Raw genomic sequence first — 18,462 nt, forward strand, 5'->3', positions numbered from 1 at the left:
ACATAAACACTAACCCACATCATAGAGATACATATATATGTATATATGTATATATGTATCTCTTTAGTGCCACAAGTGCCGTGACATATTCACGCCTTCAAGTAAATACCAACACCTGCAACCTTTTTCTTTTCTTCTTTCAAAATTCACACTCTCGGCGTGTTGTTTCTCGACACTTGTACTTGCACTGTGTAACCAAATGTCGGTTTTAGTGTATATTTATTCTTCTGTACTTGAAAAATATTTTTTTCATATTTTTTATGTAATTATTATTATTATTATTATTATTATTGTTATTAATAAGAATATTTTAATCCAGTGTAAAATTATTTTTTATTTTTATTCTGTTGCTTAAACTTTTCAAAAATACTCTGCACTTGTTAAAATTTTTGAAATTTTTCACAAAATAATTTAACTTTACTGAATATTTTATCGGTTTCAAATATTTTTGAACTTTGTAAGGCATTTAAAAAAGTTTGGAATTTTTGTATAAATGTTTAAATTTATCGAAATAATATCGAGTTTTCCGGAATATTCTAAACAATTTATAAAATTGTTTAGGGTAATCAAAAACGACAATACAATTTTTGAAAATATTTTTGGATATTATAAAATTTTGAAAAACGCGCGAGACAGGTCTAAAGTTTTTTGAATTGTTTTTCAAAGTTTAAAACTTTTCTCAAATGTTCCAAGCAGCTCTCAATAAAAATTCCTGTATTATTCTGAAAAGTAATTTCCGAAGAAAACTGAAATTACACTAAACAAGATGATAATAACAACGGCAGTTACTGCACCGATAATAGGAAATAATAATGGAAAGAAAGGTTGGATTAAGTTCAGCAGTGCAGTGGACTGAATTCATTTATAAAATACCTCCTTTATGTTAAATTGGAAACCTCGAAACTTGGATAAAGAAAATTTTGGGGATTACTGGAAAAGTTTGTGGATTTAAATATTCACAAGTCTGTGAACTTTGTTTCTCTTAAAGTTGTTTAGTTTTGCAGTTCTTATTTAGTTTTAAAATATATATAAATAAATATAAATTGAATAAATTGTTCAAGTTTGAGGTCGTTGTTTGCTATACGGTAATCGTATTCATGAAATAAAAATAAAGAGAATGCCTCCAAGAAATTATAAGCGGTTTAAGAAAAGAACGTGATTTTGTACAAGCTTATGTTGGTTTATTTCAAAAACACATCTTACAAGAATGTACTTTTAGTTAAGTTATTTTATATAAAAATATAAATATCTTAATTTTTATAATTTACATTTACTTTACTAATAAATTTAAAAATCGAATTCCCAATTTTCTTCTATTTATTAATTTTTTTTTTGTTTTTCAAAATAAGACGACTGTAAAAAATTTTTGAAATCTCGTAGTGTAAATGATCCGGTCTAAAAATTTCGGTGTGAAAAATTTTCAAACCGTCAAATGTATAAATATGTAATTTATGATAATTTTGCGTTAAGAAAAATAATCAAAAAATATTGAAATGTTCAAAATTGTAAGGAGTAATACGGAATGGTGTAAAAAACATAATTTACACCATGTTAAGTTCCACCATGACAGTCGTGTTGACTGTAAAGAGTTGACTCAGAGTTCCATTTTCAAAAAAATCACTCAGCATAAAGAGTAAATAGGGAGCTTGTCTTTTCAGCGAAGTAATTTTGGAGAATCGGGCTTTTATTTAAGTCCGCATTAACTCCGATACAGACTTTTAATATTAAAATCAGCTCCCCAGAGTAAATTTGACTCCGAGGGTATCAAATAAACAAACAGTCATCAGCTTCGCATTAACTCCGAATTTTTTTCACAGTGTAAAGTCCTCGGAGGTCATTTTTAATGCAAATTTTTTTACAGTGCATGAAATATATTCAATAATTTTTATTACGTTAATTAAAATGAATAATAAAAATAGTAATAATAAAGAAAAATTCGTTTGAAGATAGTGGCATTGACGCCTAGAGCATGACTTGAAGTCTAGGATATTCGTCAAAGGAATAAAATTTCAACAATGGAATCTAGAAAAGAAGCAGTGCAACTGCGCGCCGGTTCCCTTTGTCGATTCGCGGCACATCTTTTTATATTCTCTATGCCACAACTACTTTCTATAGCATGTACTACACTCGAGTAGTCTACACTACACTTTGTCAGCCTTCCGAGTCAACCACTCTTATATTCCTTTATACATACAAATATATATGTAATATATAAATTTTTTTTTAGTCTCGGGTGTATCCGCCGCGTTGGTCGTTGTCCGGACAAGAGTGGATGTCAGATCTTGTCGCGTCAAACGACTTTGGGCGTACTCCCAAAAAAATAACGATAATAAGAAAAAAAAGAAGCAAATATGAAAAAAAAGAATGAAAACAAAGGAAATGAAGGGGAATAAGGAAGAAAGTTGCTTACTCTTAGATCTTATAACTTGGCAAGCGTTTCATCAGTTGGCTCACTAACGACTCGCAACCTGGAATTTATATTCCCAGTTTTATACTTTTTCCACAGTCTCTGGTCTCCAGTATTTTCTCTTAGCTCTCAGCTCCGTTCTCTCCTGGCTAAGAATTAAATTTACTTTTTTATCTGCCCGGTTTTTATTCAAATTTAATTTACAATGCAGTCCCCTGTTTTAAATCATGTTTAATAATATCTCAAGTAGTTAACTGTAAATTGAAGCTTTTTATGAAAAATATTTGAATAGAGCCCGAGTAAATGTCAGTACGAGAATAGAGAAAATAATCTATTGGAAAAAAATAGCTCTCAGTATTTGCTTTTATATTAACGTTAAATAAAGGTTTATAAAAATGACGCAGGTATCGTACTTTATTGGAAGTAACATTTAAAAAAAAAAAAAAAAAAAAAAAAAAAAATATTAATCATGGATATTTGAAAAATATGGAAGATAAATTTAAAATCTGTTATCAATATATCCGTGTAATGTTTATCGTATGTTTAATATATTGCCGTAGATTAAAGTATAAAAATAACAACAATAATAAAAATAACAGATAATAATTAAAAAAAAAATGTGTGTGTTTTTTTTATCATTTAATTGCTGGGAAAGAGTGCGCTGGTAAAGCAACGAGTGCTTGTCACCCGTTATGTTTATTTTAAAATGTAATGATAATAATAAAATTTAGTATTTGATGGGGTCGTAAAAGGAGAAAATTCAAAATAATGCGCCACCTGTACGTATATATGGAGGCAGAATGACGTATGGGGTCGCAACCGCGGCCGTAGCTTTGCGTATCGGCTGGTTATGCTCCGGTCGATATCAACTACCCGGGGGGAGAGAAAAGCGGACAGAGAGCCAACCACCGGCTTTCCCGCGAGCTCTTTTACTCTTGTATAAGCTTTCTCTATTTTTTTTTCTTTAATACTTTTTTTTTACCCTTTTTGCATTAGCCTCGCGCTCGCGTGCGGCTCTGTAGCATCTTGTGCGAGCACATAAATGATAAATCGCCTAGTGGACTTTGCTTCTTTGACAAAAAAAAACCTTCAAAGTGCATCAGTCAGTAAAAAAAAAAAAAGCTTTTTTATCCGGAATGTTTTTTGATTAAAAAATAGTTTGTTGTATTATAGTAAAAAATAATAAAAACTACAGTTTGATGAAGATCCCAAGTATCTCGGCATGTCTCTGAGGAGATCAGAGACAAGGGGATAGGGAATTTCACTGTTGGAACGTCGCGTGACAGGATTTACTGTAGTTTCGTGGCCGCTCTGGAGTTTTCGTTGCCGTCTCGCTCTTTCTGTCTGTCCATATATATGTAGCTTATTCCAGGTGAAACAGTATTTGTGTGTAAACGAAGACAAAGATGTACCGGGATGCATTCTGTTGCCCAACGAGGTCTACGTGGCCCGGCAAGTTCTATACACAAGCGATAACGAGTTGAACAAGAGAGACAGCCGTCTGGAGTCTGGAGCAAGTTCCATGAGAGTTTGAACAAGGTTTAGTGGCTGTCAGTGGCTCAAAGTTACAACTCACGAGCTATTCAAGACGCGTTCCCTCACTCTACTCAAAGAACTATAACTATATAACCCTTACAAACATACATTCACCGCACGAGTTACTTATACTACCACTCTTTACTCTTTACTCTGTACACCAAACTCTCTTACACACCACAGCATTTTAATCCGAAATATTTATCCACAACTTTCACACACCCGTCAATTCTAATATTAACTTTTAATAAAGACTGTTACACCAACAAACTCCTATCCGAGCTAAGTGCAAATTTACGTTCCCATGTACAACATACGTCACACCCACACACACGCACATAAACATATAATGCAAGAGAAATAGTAGAGTAAATTCAACTCTGAATATAAAAGATAAAAATAATTTTTACGTGATATTTTTTTTTATTATTGCTATAAATATGAAAGGACAAAAATGTGTTATCTGGTATATCGCGAAAGCTGAACAAAATTGAATTTAAAAGCCATCACGTAGGCAGGAAAATTTAACGTCAATTATCAAGACTATTTCTATATACTTTCAGTTTTTATTTTAATCCTGGGATTTTTATCCCATTATCGGGCTGGGTAATTGCTATTTTTTTAAAACCCTGACTAAAAGCATTATGAAAATGTGTGTAAAGTATAGTTTATAGACATGGATGCTTTTCCATTCGCGATATAGATCGCCCGCTCGTAAAACTCGTCAACTCGTAAAAGATAAAGAAAAATGTGTGTTTATTTTTTTACGGACCCGATGTAAGTACCGAGGCAAAGCCCACTCGGACATTTTATGGACGGGGTTTTCTACGGCAAGCTCACGTGGGAGAGAAAGAGAGTAGAGATGTTTATGCGCAAGCATTAGAGAGAGTAGAGGGTGAAAAATTACAAGTGATATTTCCAGGCCCTTGGAGCAGCCTCCACTCATGTGAAAAACTCCCGATTGACGACGAGCTAAAGAGAGGCAAAGTAAAGTACTTGCACCTACTGACTACAACTACAGTCACCACGACGACGACGACGTCGACGCAGACGATGGCCCTCAATGACTCGGTCCTTGTCGATAGCTATCTTTTATACACTCAACTACTTTGTAAAGTCTCTCTTTTATCTTCACCAAGAGATTGTTGTGTTGATCAATTCACTATTGATGAGTGTTTTCATCTAAAGGTCTGGAGAATAAAAAAAAACATCAACATCATTGATTTTTTTTTTTTTATTTTCTTAATTTAAACTTTGTACTAAATGTGTCTTTCTTATTATAAACTGGCAAGCTGTATCCAAAGGACGAGGATGAAGAAGAATATATATCGGTAGATAAGACGAGTAATCCAATAATGAGATAATCTTGAACGCGGTGAACCGCAATAAACTGCTAGAAAAGGATTGAGAGACAAAAGAAAGTACCGCGATGTAGGTCAATTAGAGCGAGAATTTAAAAAATACCCTCAGTAAACTCTTACATTTTTTTATTTATTTTTCCACCCCCGAACACAACCCGCTAAATTATTTGTTTAACATCATAAATTACCCGCTTTTTCAGCAGCTTATTTTTATTCCGGTTTTTCTGCCGTCGAATATAAAATCTGGTCTTAAGCTTAATTGACGTGGAATCAGATACATTGGAAAATATCGAGCCGGAGAATCTCGGAGCAAAAGAAAATAATCGAAAAAAGCTTCGCGTGTTACCGTCTTCCGAAGCCCTCAGGAAAATCTCGTGGTAACTAACTAATCTTCCTCCCACGGCATCTTTTTTCCCTTATTACTATTTTTCGTGGTTATTTTTTAACACGACAGACATGATTGCACTCGAGGCTCTGGGTTTCTCGGGCCTTAGGCGTTGCTCTTGCAGCAGTTTTTAAATTTTTCTCAGTTTTTTCAAGGCCTCGTAGATAGAATCTCAAGTCGGTGATGGAACGAGTGCAATCGCTCGAGTGTAATCCGTCGCTCAGCTCTTTCACGTTTTCTTCCCTACACTTTGCTGAAATATCTATACACAGATAACAAATTATGTATATATATATATATATATCCACACATACACATACGCATACATAAGCATAAACATAAATATGTAGAAGGAAAAAATAGCTTGGGATTCTGGCGACTGGTCCCAGAAATCTTATATCTTCGCCCTCCTGTCGACTCGAGTCATCTAATGTTAATATTTTTCTCATTTCCGCCAGCTTACTAGCTTCAGGCGAAGGTTGCCTATTTCGCTATCCGCTTCAGACTTTTCCGTATTCCTCCCCTCTCTCCTTGACCCGCTTCGTTGTCAGAAACCGACCATTTTATTTTAAATTTTTTCTTATTTTTTAAATAACGAAAATAATAAAAAAAATTCTCTCCCATCTTTTTCCTATATATATATCTATATTTTATATTCATATTTGCCGCAGCGCGGAGCGCTATATATTGAATTCTCAATTTCACGACTCACTCATCTGTAAGATCAAAGATATATATGTAGACATAAATACATATATACATAGTCATTTTTCTGCATCAAACGTAGAATGGCTTTGCATCTCTACACGCTTACATGAGTCTCTAAGAAGAAGAATGCCCGGGGTATAATTATAATTAGCGCAATTCGGGAGTTAAGTACCGTGTAGCTTGCTGCTACTTCTGCTACCGCTTCACCAGAACTGCCGGCAACCTACAAAGCAGTAACTGCTGCAGTAGCACACCAACAAGCTCTCAGTATATACAGATAAATATATATAAATACGAGTGCAAGGAGCCAAGAGCGATTTCTCCAGTCGACTCGACCTTGTCGCTGCACAGGTCACTGCATTGTATCGCCGTAAAATTGTACTCCGTTAAACGCTCGAATCCACATCGACTAATTCGCGAGCCCCTTTTCCACCCCCTCTCGCTTCTATTATCCTTTTCATTCAGCATCGCGGAAGATGTCACTGTTTAATTTAATTCTCAGCTCCCCATTGAAACTCTCCTCAAGCAGATCGATCGCAGTCTGACAATATTTTCCCTTGACTTTTCTCGGCTCGTCTTTTGACTGTACAACTCGCACGGCATCAGAGCCTTCAAGAGTCCCTAAGGGTACGAACCTCGATCGATACCACTCGATTTTTGCCTCCAGGACCTTTTTCTCCTCGACTTCACTGAGTTTAACCATACCCACACAGATATACTTAAAGGCTAAGTCACTCGATGATTTATGTGGGTACAAGATGTTAAGAGTGACCCTCCAACATTTTTTCTCTCACGTACACCGACAAGTAGTCCGTAGTCCTCAGTCCATAGTCCACAGTCTGTGGCAAATAGTCATTTTTTTTTTTTATTCACACCTTACAATTCTTATCTACTCAAATAAAATGTACAACGCGTACGTCTATATAGTTCCCTCTATATAACATATACCTACACCACATAACACTTAACTTAACTCGTGTTTCATTCGTACTCCCATAAGTATGTTTGCGTGACGTCACATTTGAACGCGCGTGCGTCAAAAATATCTTCACGCGTTGATCGTTATCTCACGTCTATCACGTCTTCTGTATTTCCTTTACATTATTTTTTTTTTACATCCAACACATTCTGCGCTCTATTCACTTCATCCCAACTCGCTTTAATTTATTCAATCGTTAGATGAATGATATATATTTCCATGTATAAATTTGCATTAAAACCACGCTCGCACTCGTTCTGCAAGTACCAGCAGCAACAATAATGATAGTAATAATAAAAAGTATAAACACATTGAGGTGAGAAAGTTTATTCCAGTTAACGGCGACCGAGCAGAGAAGTGCGTTTATAACTAGTCTATTAAACAGAAAACTAAGCAGAGACCATAGGGGTGAAAATTGAACAACAAACTCGTGTTTATATATTTTAAAAATATATATATTGATAATCATATGAGCCCAGATGGTAATCTAGCTTCTTTATCTACTCAACGTGATACTATTATGCATAAGGCGAATTCTGAGCGCGAAACAAGGAAGGGTGGTTGAATTTCGTAACGGTATGGATAACGGAGGTAAGCATGTAGTGAAAAGTGATTTCCATTTATACAACTACATCCTTGGCGAACATTAAACGCTGCATAGTCCGATTATCGAAGTTTAGCTCCCCCGTGACTTGCCAGCTCTGCTATCCATGTAACGTTTGTTCACGGGGGTTTCAGAATGAGCTGCAGCTACACCAGCTCTAATACTCTAGTGGACTTGTACAGTAGACTGCAGACTTGTAGAATAGGAGGCTAAATTAGTAGACCAGAGCTGTAACTGCAGTTAAGGACCAAGAAGGATTGCTCTGGGTGTTTCTCATTTCAACTTCTCATACTTGCTGGCATTCTGATCTTTTTCCAGCTCCCTACATTCCATTATAAACACAAATATATGCATATGTATATATGTATGTGTACACATAATATCAAAGGTATTGCAAGCTAGAGCAAGTCTAGTATGAGTGTGTATTCTGTATACGAGCGCCAGTGTTTTAACGATCGGCAACTCGCAGACTAATTACTGAATACCACTAGAGAATTCCAACCGCAAACCGAGCTAGCATATAAATTCTTCACTAATTCTTTTTAACTAAAACTTTTCGTCATCTTCGTCATCATCATCATCATCGCCAGTGTAATCAGGTACTTTTGCGGGTTTTTATTCTATCACTTGACAATCGTCTCGAGCAGTATGGCTCAAGATCAAGCGAGTGAGCGAGTGATAAATGGAACAAAGAAGATAAAAAACCGCTGACAAACGAATCCCATCAATCAATGAATGTAAGAGTTTGGTCTCAGATCTATCGGCAATCCGCTACAATGGCTTTTTGTCTCTATTGATATAAAATTTTTTATCGAGTTCTATCATAAGTTTTTTTTCTTAATCTTTATCTTCATTCCGACTTATGAGAATACTTGGTAGTTTATTTATAAACTTATCTTTACTTGTTATATTAATTGAGTTAAACTTTTGTCCCGGGTATTGATGCGTCGGGTAAGCGTCGTCTCGCTACACCCTGACGGGATTCACAGTGCATGGCCAGAACGGGATACAGGGAGAGAGAGAGATAAAAGCGCGAGACGTCGCGTTGCAGTTAAATTTGCATCTCGTATACATTATGTAAATCGACGCCGTCGCTTCGCCGGATATATACCCCGAGGACACTTTGTAATCGTACCCGATTGACTCTCGGGAATTTTATACACTATATTTATTCCTCGGATACCCTCCAGCCCACACAGCATGTTTTTAACGTCAAACGCAAAACTAATTCCAACTAATAGATGCTAAATTATCATTGTCTCTCGGAATACGCCGAAAACAATAGACACTGAGTGAAAGAGAGAAAGGGAGAGACAGAAACAGAGACAAAGAGTGAGAGAGAGAAAAAGAGAGTATGTATGTTTGTATTGGAACAGAAACTGCAGCAGCAGGACGACGATGAAGCATCAAAGACATCGGATATTGACATCGAATAGTGATTTAATAAACATAGACTCTATTGTTATAGTGTACCGTACATATACTATATATAGATCCAATATTGTCTCTCCATTGACTGGCGTGTGAGAGAGACGACAATCCCTCTCCTTTACCACCCCTTTCCCTCTTATCCTTCTTCTCCATACATATGTTTAGTTATTTATTATTTTTACATGTCTTCGATTGTCTCTCCAGGACAACCAGAGGGCATCCTTTCAACTTTTTCATTTTACCAGCAGTCTTTTGCTTTTAAATTAGTTTTAATACTTGCTCGACGGTTTCCGTGATCCCGGGAAATAAAAATATTTGAATATAAATTATTATATAAAACTCAGAAGATGTTTGTTTAGTTTAATTACCGCGTAAATGGTAATTAAAAATAACTAGAAATAATAATGTACTTTTTTTTCTGACTTAATAACTCGAGAATAAAATTAATATACAAATGAAATAGAGTATTAAATACTTTTTAAAACTAATAAACCGAGTTACTCAGCGAACAAACTTCGCTAAAAGATTATTACATTATTTAGGTATTTAATATTAATATTTAAATTTTTTAAATTAAATAATTTTTAAAATTTGTTTCTCAATATTTCGCTTTGCTGTCTTGAGTTAAGTCTCAGTAAAGCCCTTGAGTTTTTTCCTTCCCACTCAAACTAATTTTTTTTAACGTCTACTTAAATCCTATTTACTGATTAATTAACCTCAGAATTAGCTAAGCAGCAGATGAAAAAATATAAAAAGTTATTAATTGGTATTTTAAATAGAGCCTTTAACTGTATGCTAAAATGTGTATTCATTAATTCGCTACAGCGTAATGGCGGCGCTTGGAAAAGCTATAATTTTTACGAGATTTTATACGTGTAGCAAGTAATCCAAACGCTCTATCCTCATTCGTCGAGCAGACATTAAATAGAATAATAATAAATAAAAATAAAAATAAAAATTATGGTAATTAAGTCATGAATTTTTTAAACTTTACACTTGTAAATTTATTCTCACTTCGTCTTTATAAAAGTTTTCTTTAGCCATTCCTAGGAAAAAGTAGACACAGTTCACGACTATCAGCCAAACTAAATATACATATATATGTATTACTGCAATCTAAATTGGAGGCACGTCGGGAACTCTGCACCGCCTCGTGGTATTGGCTCGCGATTGTGATGGGAAACGGAATATAAGTATACAAAACAAGAAAAAAAAATAATAATAATAATAACGACAGTCAAGAACGGAGCATAAATAAAAAAAGCGTCCGGATCTCTTTTTATGCTGTCGGGCGGTACTGGTTTTTTGTATTCTGAATAGCGTCAGGATCCATCTAATGGAGTAACAGCCTTAGTCCTTCAGCGAACTACACTCGAGAATCCACTCCAGACGTAGGAAAAAAAAATAATGAAATAAAAAAAAATTCAACAGAGTATCTATCGCTTAGTGGATAACGATTTTTGACAAGGGCTAATCAAGATAAATATTTTTATCCGCCTCGCGCTCAATTGAATCCCGATAACCCTCGTCACTAACGAAAATACTCGTAAAAATATAATAAATAACAAAATTTAATATACTGCCTGATTCATCGTATGATGGTTAGTATTTTTATAAAATAACGTCGACGCCGATGTTCAATTTATCATATAAAAATATAAATTATCAGGGGGTATATTTACTTAATAAATAACGAGCGAAACTGGTAAGAGGGTGAGGAGAGAAAGAGATGAGTAGAGGACCAGACACTAGATGCTATAGAGTAGGTATAGTAATAGTCGGTTGTCCGATCGCAGCCCCACGATCGAGAGCAGAGCCAGAAGCTGAGTTTCATTACCGAGTGTAAACTCGAGCCCCGTTTGCTCTCGACGCTGTGCTCTCTACCCGAATCGTTTCGCTCCTCCTTACCCTCGCCAAAACTTGCCACCGTTATACACTAAATCTATTTTATCGGACATTCACTTCCACTTGTACTTGTACTGGTGATGGTACTTATTGGTGATGGTACTGCTACACAATTCGTGTACTGCCAGTTCTGCTGGAGATTCTTATCCATTAAGCGAGACAACGGGGGGTAAAGGATGCTGGGGAAGCTTTGATCCGCCGGTAGTTAAGTTCCAAGGACATAAGAATCACATAAAAGTACTTGGAGAAAGTTTAAATGTGAAAGTGAACTTTAAATGCCGTTTTCACTCAGTGTCTGACCGAATGCTCTTAGTTCTACTTTGCGGAGATTTGTAATTACAATTCACCGAGAGTTTATTTTAGTGGATTTTTATTTTCTGGTTACGCAATTACGTCTGCTGATTTAAATGGATTTACTTGTTAAAAAGTAATGAAAAAAAAAGTTAAGGAATGATAAAAATAAAGTGGAGTAGGTGAGGAGAAAAATGTGAGAAGGATTCCGAAGAGGATCTCTCCCAAGAGCTTAAAGACGACCCAGTTTTCCTTGCGATTAATATTATCCAGTGTAAGGTGCCGGACGAGAAGGAAAGGGGAGAGACTGAAGACATCGGGCGAGTCTCCAAGAGGCGTGTACTGCTGATATATCATCTTGCATACGCGATTCCGAATCCTCAAAGACAAACAACTGTTTTAAATATTTAGCTAGCTAGTGATAATGCTCGAAGGAAGAAAATTTTTGAAATCATTAAAGGAATATTAGAACGTGACGATCGTCATGAGCTGAGGATTCACCCCGAGAAGCTGAGAATAGACTCTGTGACTCTGGTGTATTCTGAGCTGAGCTCATGTAAAACTATCTCGATAAAAATGAGTATCTGTCTATATTCCCACAACCAGATCTCCTCCAATCGATTTGTCCTGTTTTATTTCATTCTATTCTAGTACTCGGTGCTTTTTTAACACTTTTTCTACCTTTTTATTTATCTGATACTCCTTGCCAGGATTGAGTATTGACGTGCTGATGTTTCACACGTATCCAACCGGAATGTACACCGATTCACCGTTCGAATATAAATATTTGCCAACTTTCCTCTGTATTATTAGTTTCTTTGTGAAAAACTTGAAAGTTTTCACTGGTCGCCGCCAGACATCACTACAAAAAAAAAATATTTTTAGAATCGTTGCTTTTATGAACTTATTTTTTTTAAATTTTAAAAATAAAAATAACATTTGAAATATTTATCAAACAAATATTCACTTTTTCAATTCACTCGAGTCTATAACTTTTTTTGCACACGTGAATTGAAAGTTGATTTTTTAAAAAAATTTTCCATTCCAATGACCCAAGTTACGAACAATTTAATCAATGGATTTTATTTCGAGTGGAGTTATTAATAATGATAAAAAAATGAAAAGTTACAGTTGAAATAATAGAATTAAAGTAATGAATAATATAAATTATCTGTAGAGAATGTGGAGCAGCGGTTTAAAAATAAAATGAAATATTTATGGATCGCAAATGTAATATATAATAGTATTATCAGAGCAATCTGACGTATCGACTATCCCGATAATTTTTTCTGTTCATGCCGCAGAGTAACAGAATTTTGTGTCCTGTCCGTTAAACAAATGCTCATGTTAACCTATCAACTCGTTCCACGAACGCAATTTTCCAGCAACGGCATATCAGAGACGCTGAGTGTTTTGCCGAGCGGCATTTTCACGCGGCGAACCGTATCAACTGTTCTCTCCCTGTGCATATGTCTGTCCACTACAGAGTGAATATCTATCGCACCATGGACATTGAATGGCGTTCACAAAATCTCCTCCTCTGCCCTCACTTGCGAAAGAGCTATAAACCGAGCGAGGACCAGCGAAATTCTACAGCCCAATTTTACCCTACCACATTCAATGCTTTATTTTTCTATTGTTTTTTATATTTCTATTCCTATCTCTTCTGCCCAAAATCCAGGCATAAAAAATTTACACAAAAATAAAATACGGGATATAAATAAATAATCCCAGAGGATTTTCCAACGGTTGTTTTTCCATAACATGGTAAATATATATAGACATAAATATATGCGGAGGTATTAAATATTTATAAATTTCTTAAAATTAACGCTTTCCTTGAGGACCCATATTTGATATCGCGTCAACGACTACACTACAAGTTTAAAGATAAAAAAAATTTATTGCGTACTTAAGAGAAGCACGTGGATCCATCACCCTGGTGATTCTCTTCTATGCCTCTCCACCCTACTTCCTTCCTTACTTTATTTTATTTTTTTTATCACTCCACTTTCCTCGGCTCCACAAACGCCATCTGCCTCCTATACTCTCTATCATATCGTCTCGGTTAAATTTAATTGAACACAGGCCGCGTTTATTTTCTTTATTATTTTTCACCCCCGCTGGCTCCCCCACTCCTGACACATTAAATTATATTATCTGTGCAGTATATCTATATCTACAGCCATTAGTCAGCCACGTGAACCCACGACAATTTCTCCATCTCATTTTCCTGCGTCTTGTTACGTCCCCCAGCCAATATTATAACGATCATGTATTTATGGAGCCCTCTCTTGTGAGCATTCTACAGACAATAGACTAGTCTTCTCGCTGGATCTCATTGATATTGTGATAAAAAAAAATATAAAAAAGATTCAATTCAAGAGAAGCTCACGTCGGCGATGAGTGTCGCGATAACTGAGAAAATTAAATGACTCTCGACATATCGGATAAAATAATCAGAGTCCCGCATAGCAAATCCTATATCCACATTTTACCTTAAACGTGCCAGCATAAGCAAATATTAGCGTTTTCTCTCAGCATAAATTTAGGAAAACACGTTAAAGCTCACACTGCAAACCCGGCTGAGTATGAGTTTTAGTTAAACTTGGAGTACTGAGATTTCTGTTGACAATTAGAGAGCTTTCATCTTACATCAGCATGAAACACCCGCCCAATATACCGTACTGTCGCTTCACCCGAGGCTTAACATCTTACATCTCACATCTTACAAATAATCTGGCAAATTCCTGACATATCCATTTATCTGTAAGTGAACGCTTGTTCATCCGAACCCGGCTCGAGCCAACAGAACTGAATCCACCGGCATTGGCGTCACCCACGCCGTGCCAGCCGGCGTCTCTAGCTTTCTCATCTCTCGCACAAATTATTCCCGCAGTTTACCTAAAATTCGCGAGCCTGAGCCGCTTAGATAAATAAATTTTAAAAAATTATAGCAACTTACCCGACACATTGCAAGCTCCATTCCTTCTCGGCACGACTGCATCCCAATTAATCACTCTCACTCACCTCAAATACCACTGATACCATAATTACCCATTACTAAAATAAAAATAATTTAAAATAAATAATCACAGTACACTTGGCACAAGATCCTGCTATCAATAATCGATTATCAGCAAATTACAGCGGGCACTCTGAGCTCAGTAACTTGGAGCATCAACACCGGCCAGAAACAAGTAGTGTATGTCTGTCTGTTTCAACCCAACAATAACAACAACAACAATAATTATTATTAATATTATTATTACTACAGCAATAATAATAGTTGTAATAATAATTAGTATTATTAAAACTATTAAAACTCATCATCAGGCTTTCCACCTGCACCTACACCTACACCTACTTCTACTTCTAGGTCCAGCCCGCCGCGAAATCCTTCTCGGGCGCTTTCGTTGCTGCTTATTACTACGTACGAGCAACGAGGTGGCAGCCACCCTGACGAATGATCCAGCATCCAGCTACGCCCGTTACAGCGACCGGGCTACTACTGGAGATCACTGCGTTCCGGCGCAAGCTCTGATTTCGATTTTGTCCGTACGAAGCGCCACTGATGATGTACCCACTCTTCTCTGTACTCTCCATTCTACACTCTCATCCCCTTTTCATCTTATATATTTTTCCCCCTTAACCCCCGCCCGATCTCGCCCCCTCGTTCCGCCCGCACCCCTGGCTCCAGCAGCTCTTCTTCCTTCGGCGTAAAAACACCCCTCGACACACTGCTGTACACTACACAGACTAACTCTGGACCGATGGGATGACGATGCCGAACGTGTGTGCGTCCCTACTGAGAGCAAACTCCAGGGCTGCAAGAAACTAAGAGTGTGTTGGTTCCCGAACCGAGGGGATTACTCAGAAGGGTGAATTCTCAACCCCGTTCAGACGCTGAAAAAATTTAACTCTACTCTTGTTATTATTTTATATTTATGTACTTATGTACAAAAAAATATACGAAAATTCTTCGGCAATTTTTTTTATAACCAACCCGATGTTTCATTAGTCCCATTATGCTCTTTGACTACGCAGCCCGTCAATTAAGCTAAAAGCTGCGATGATCAATCATCAATACCATCACCATCGGATCTCAAATGACTGCAGGCATCAGCTCCGAGTTTAAAGCATAAAATACCTCGCACTGTCATCCAAAATGTTTGCACTCAATCCCCAACAGATATTAAACAGTATAAAATTAAATTTACTTGTTGGCAGAGAGCACGGCGGCGTTAGAGGGCTTGTGTACACACAGACATGTGTACTCGTAACCGTACAGAAGCGTAAATATTTGGCCGTGCCTGCTACTAGCAGGTCTAATCAATGCCCTCAACCTGCTTAGCTATCGTTCCCGTGTCGATTTAGATGCTGATGTGCTTCTTCATGGCATTACTTATGCACCCAAATAATTAATTTCCCCTTCTACTAAGCCGCTAATTTCTTTGCAAAGATCATTTTGCGGCTAGTGGTATTCCTTATTAATAACCATCGCTCTGATTACAAAGCACAGTAGTAATTTCGTATAGACGTATCATGAAATATTTATAATTTAATTCACACAAGACTTTAACTCAGACAAACTTTGTTTCTATTACTGCCTACCTCATGACTTGTCAGCCAGTCTTATTTGAGCTTCTCAGACGTTCTACCTCTAGCAGAACTAAACTTACAATTACTGTAACTGTGCAGCATGGATGAACAAGTGCCCGCGAATTACGGAAACTTAGATCAAGAAGTTTATTTAACACGTAGTTTCTTACTCTTCTGTGGTTTATGGCCTGGCACAACTTATTTACGTTATTTTTCGGTGATAATATTCCTTTTCCTCGTTCTCTGGATGCCTTTTGCTGCGTACTTGTACTTTTTCTTCAGCGACACCATAGAAAATGTTGTCGAGACTACTGGGTATTTGATGAGTGTCAAGTACGTGATACTGGAGATCTTTATATTCCGAAGCAACAAAAATAAAATAACGTCAATTGTCGAGCACATGAGTGACAATTGGCTGAGCATGACTTTTATCCCTGAGAAGGAAAAAAAAATAATTTACAAAAATTTATTGGAATCGCGGTTTGCTGTACGCTTGGCATTTTCATTTGTTACCTTCTGTCTGATATTTTATTCAATAATGCCCTACATCATTGCACTCATTTTGGGCAAAGAGTTTCCAAGACAAGCGGCTCGAGTCGCCTGGTACCCGTTTCCGTTGGAAAATTTGTACGTTATATTTCTGACTTCTTCAGTGACATTGGCGGCTATTTTTCTGATTATGCTGATCGAAGTGGCCATAGACGCTTTTCTTATCCTGCTCGTCTATCATTCCGTTGGACAGCTGCGGTTACTGCGAAACACAATCGGTAAATACCGAGGATTAATCAGACATCCAACTGAATCATCACCAAAGTTTTCAAGAGGTTTCAAAAAATCTTGTCCTTGCCTTAAGTGTATCGTCGATCATCATGTGGACATCGAGATGTTTGTAGAAAAAATAAATAATTCTTTCAGTACAATTATATTCATAAAAATCAGTGTGACGATTATTAAATTCTGCACAATGGGATTCTTTGTAGTCCAGGTTAATTAATAATTTAACATTTTAATTAGTTGATGCTTGTAAAATTAAAACCAGACATTTAATATTTTATGATTAATTATTATAGGAGGTTTTGATGTTGCGAGCATTAATTATTAGTGTAATAATAATTTTTTTTTAGTCTGCGCATACTAAAAATATATCAGGAATAATAGAACACGCATTATATGTATTCTGGGGTGGATTTAGTCTCATTATTTATTGCTGGCTAGGTGAAACACTCAGTAAGAGAAGTGAAGATATTGCAAGAGCTGTATGTGAAATCGATTGGAGTATTAAAAAAAGCAAGAAATCCCTCGCTTTGATGTTGATAATAATTCGTTGCAGGAAACCATTTGCTATAACTGCTGGTAAAATTTTTACGATGAACTTAATTTTTTACAAAGAGGTACTCGGAAGTTTAAATACTTTTATAATGACATTAATAATAACCCGGGGCGAAAAATTTCATTAGATTTTAGTCTGACAAGATTGTAGTTGGAGTAATTGGTATGTCTTTAAATTTTTACAAAAATTATATGCAATTTATTTATAGTAAATGATATATTTGTGGTAAAGATATTAAATTTGTTATGAATAACGAAAAATTTTTCGATACTGAAGCACATGGCCCATCATTTATTTCGCGCAATTAAATTATATCTTTCTGATGATTAAATATTTATTTAGTCATATCGAAATATAAATTTTTGGTTCAAATAAATCTCTTTTTCAGTGTTTGAGCAAAAATCAATTGAATTTCATGTGTTAATTAATTAAATACAAATTAAAAGTAAAATTAAATAAAAATAACTTAAATTTTTTGTTTTATTTAAAACAGATGAAATTTTTCGACCCAGGAATAATAATAATATATAATAAATAATTTTATTGATAATTTTATCTTTTGCTTTCAGTGCATTTTAGCATCTATGTCATATCTTTCCGTCCTTATCGCTATCGGACTAGGTAAGTTACTGTGATAAGAGATTACACGCTAAAAAAAAGTTAAAAAAAAAATTTCTCATCCCATGAAATCATGATAAAAGCATATTAAGCACGAACATGTGTACATATGTTTCAAAATACTGTAGTGGTTACTTATTGAATAACAGCTAGGTCAGCAGGCAAATAGACTCTGCTGCTCATAACGTTTACTATGAAGATATTAAAGAACTTTAATACCAAGTTAAATAAATTATTTCATTTATTTTTAGTTTTTCATTAATTCCCAACTTGTAATCTTTCATTTAAATTTAAAATTCATTACA

General features: G+C 35.7%; 2 protein-coding genes across 2 annotated transcripts in view; one reads left to right on the forward strand and one right to left on the reverse strand.

Annotated features, from left to right (window-relative positions):
* Positions 1–14,895, reverse strand: part of LOC103572432 (two pore potassium channel protein sup-9) — a 46,352-nt gene extending 31,457 nt beyond the window's left edge. Inside the window, exon 1 of the mRNA XM_008551051.2 lies at positions 14,573–14,895. The gene's annotated coding sequence lies outside the window, so the exon portion shown is untranslated. The remainder of the gene's footprint in view (positions 1–14,572) is intronic.
* A 1,414-nt stretch (positions 14,896–16,309) lies between these two features.
* LOC106693810 (uncharacterized) lies at positions 16,310–18,433 on the forward strand. The gene is made up of 5 exons (XM_053741590.1): positions 16,310–17,122; positions 17,190–17,194; positions 17,402–17,562; positions 18,109–18,160; positions 18,409–18,433. The coding sequence occupies exons 1-5, from the start codon at positions 16,310–16,312 to the stop codon at positions 18,431–18,433; spliced, it is 1,056 nt and encodes a 351-aa protein (XP_053597565.1).
* Positions 18,434–18,462: the final 29 nt, after the last annotated feature.

Source organism: Microplitis demolitor, chromosome 8 (genome assembly GCF_026212275.2).
Source record: "Microplitis demolitor isolate Queensland-Clemson2020A chromosome 8, iyMicDemo2.1a, whole genome shotgun sequence".
Taxonomy (NCBI): Eukaryota; Metazoa; Arthropoda; class Insecta; order Hymenoptera; family Braconidae; genus Microplitis; species Microplitis demolitor.

Excerpts from the sequence above, each read along its gene's own strand:
- LOC106693810 (XM_053741590.1), top strand. The coding sequence starts at position 16,310 with ATGGATGAACAAGTGCCCGCGAATTACGGAAACTTAGATCAAGAAGTT. Across the intron at positions 17,563-18,108 it reads ACCATTTGCTATAACTGCTG|TGCATTTTAGCATCTATGTC; the intron begins GTAAAATTTTTA and ends TTTTGCTTTCAG. Across the intron at positions 18,161-18,408 it reads CCTTATCGCTATCGGACTAG|TTTTTCATTAATTCCCAACT; the intron begins GTAAGTTACTGT and ends ATTTATTTTTAG.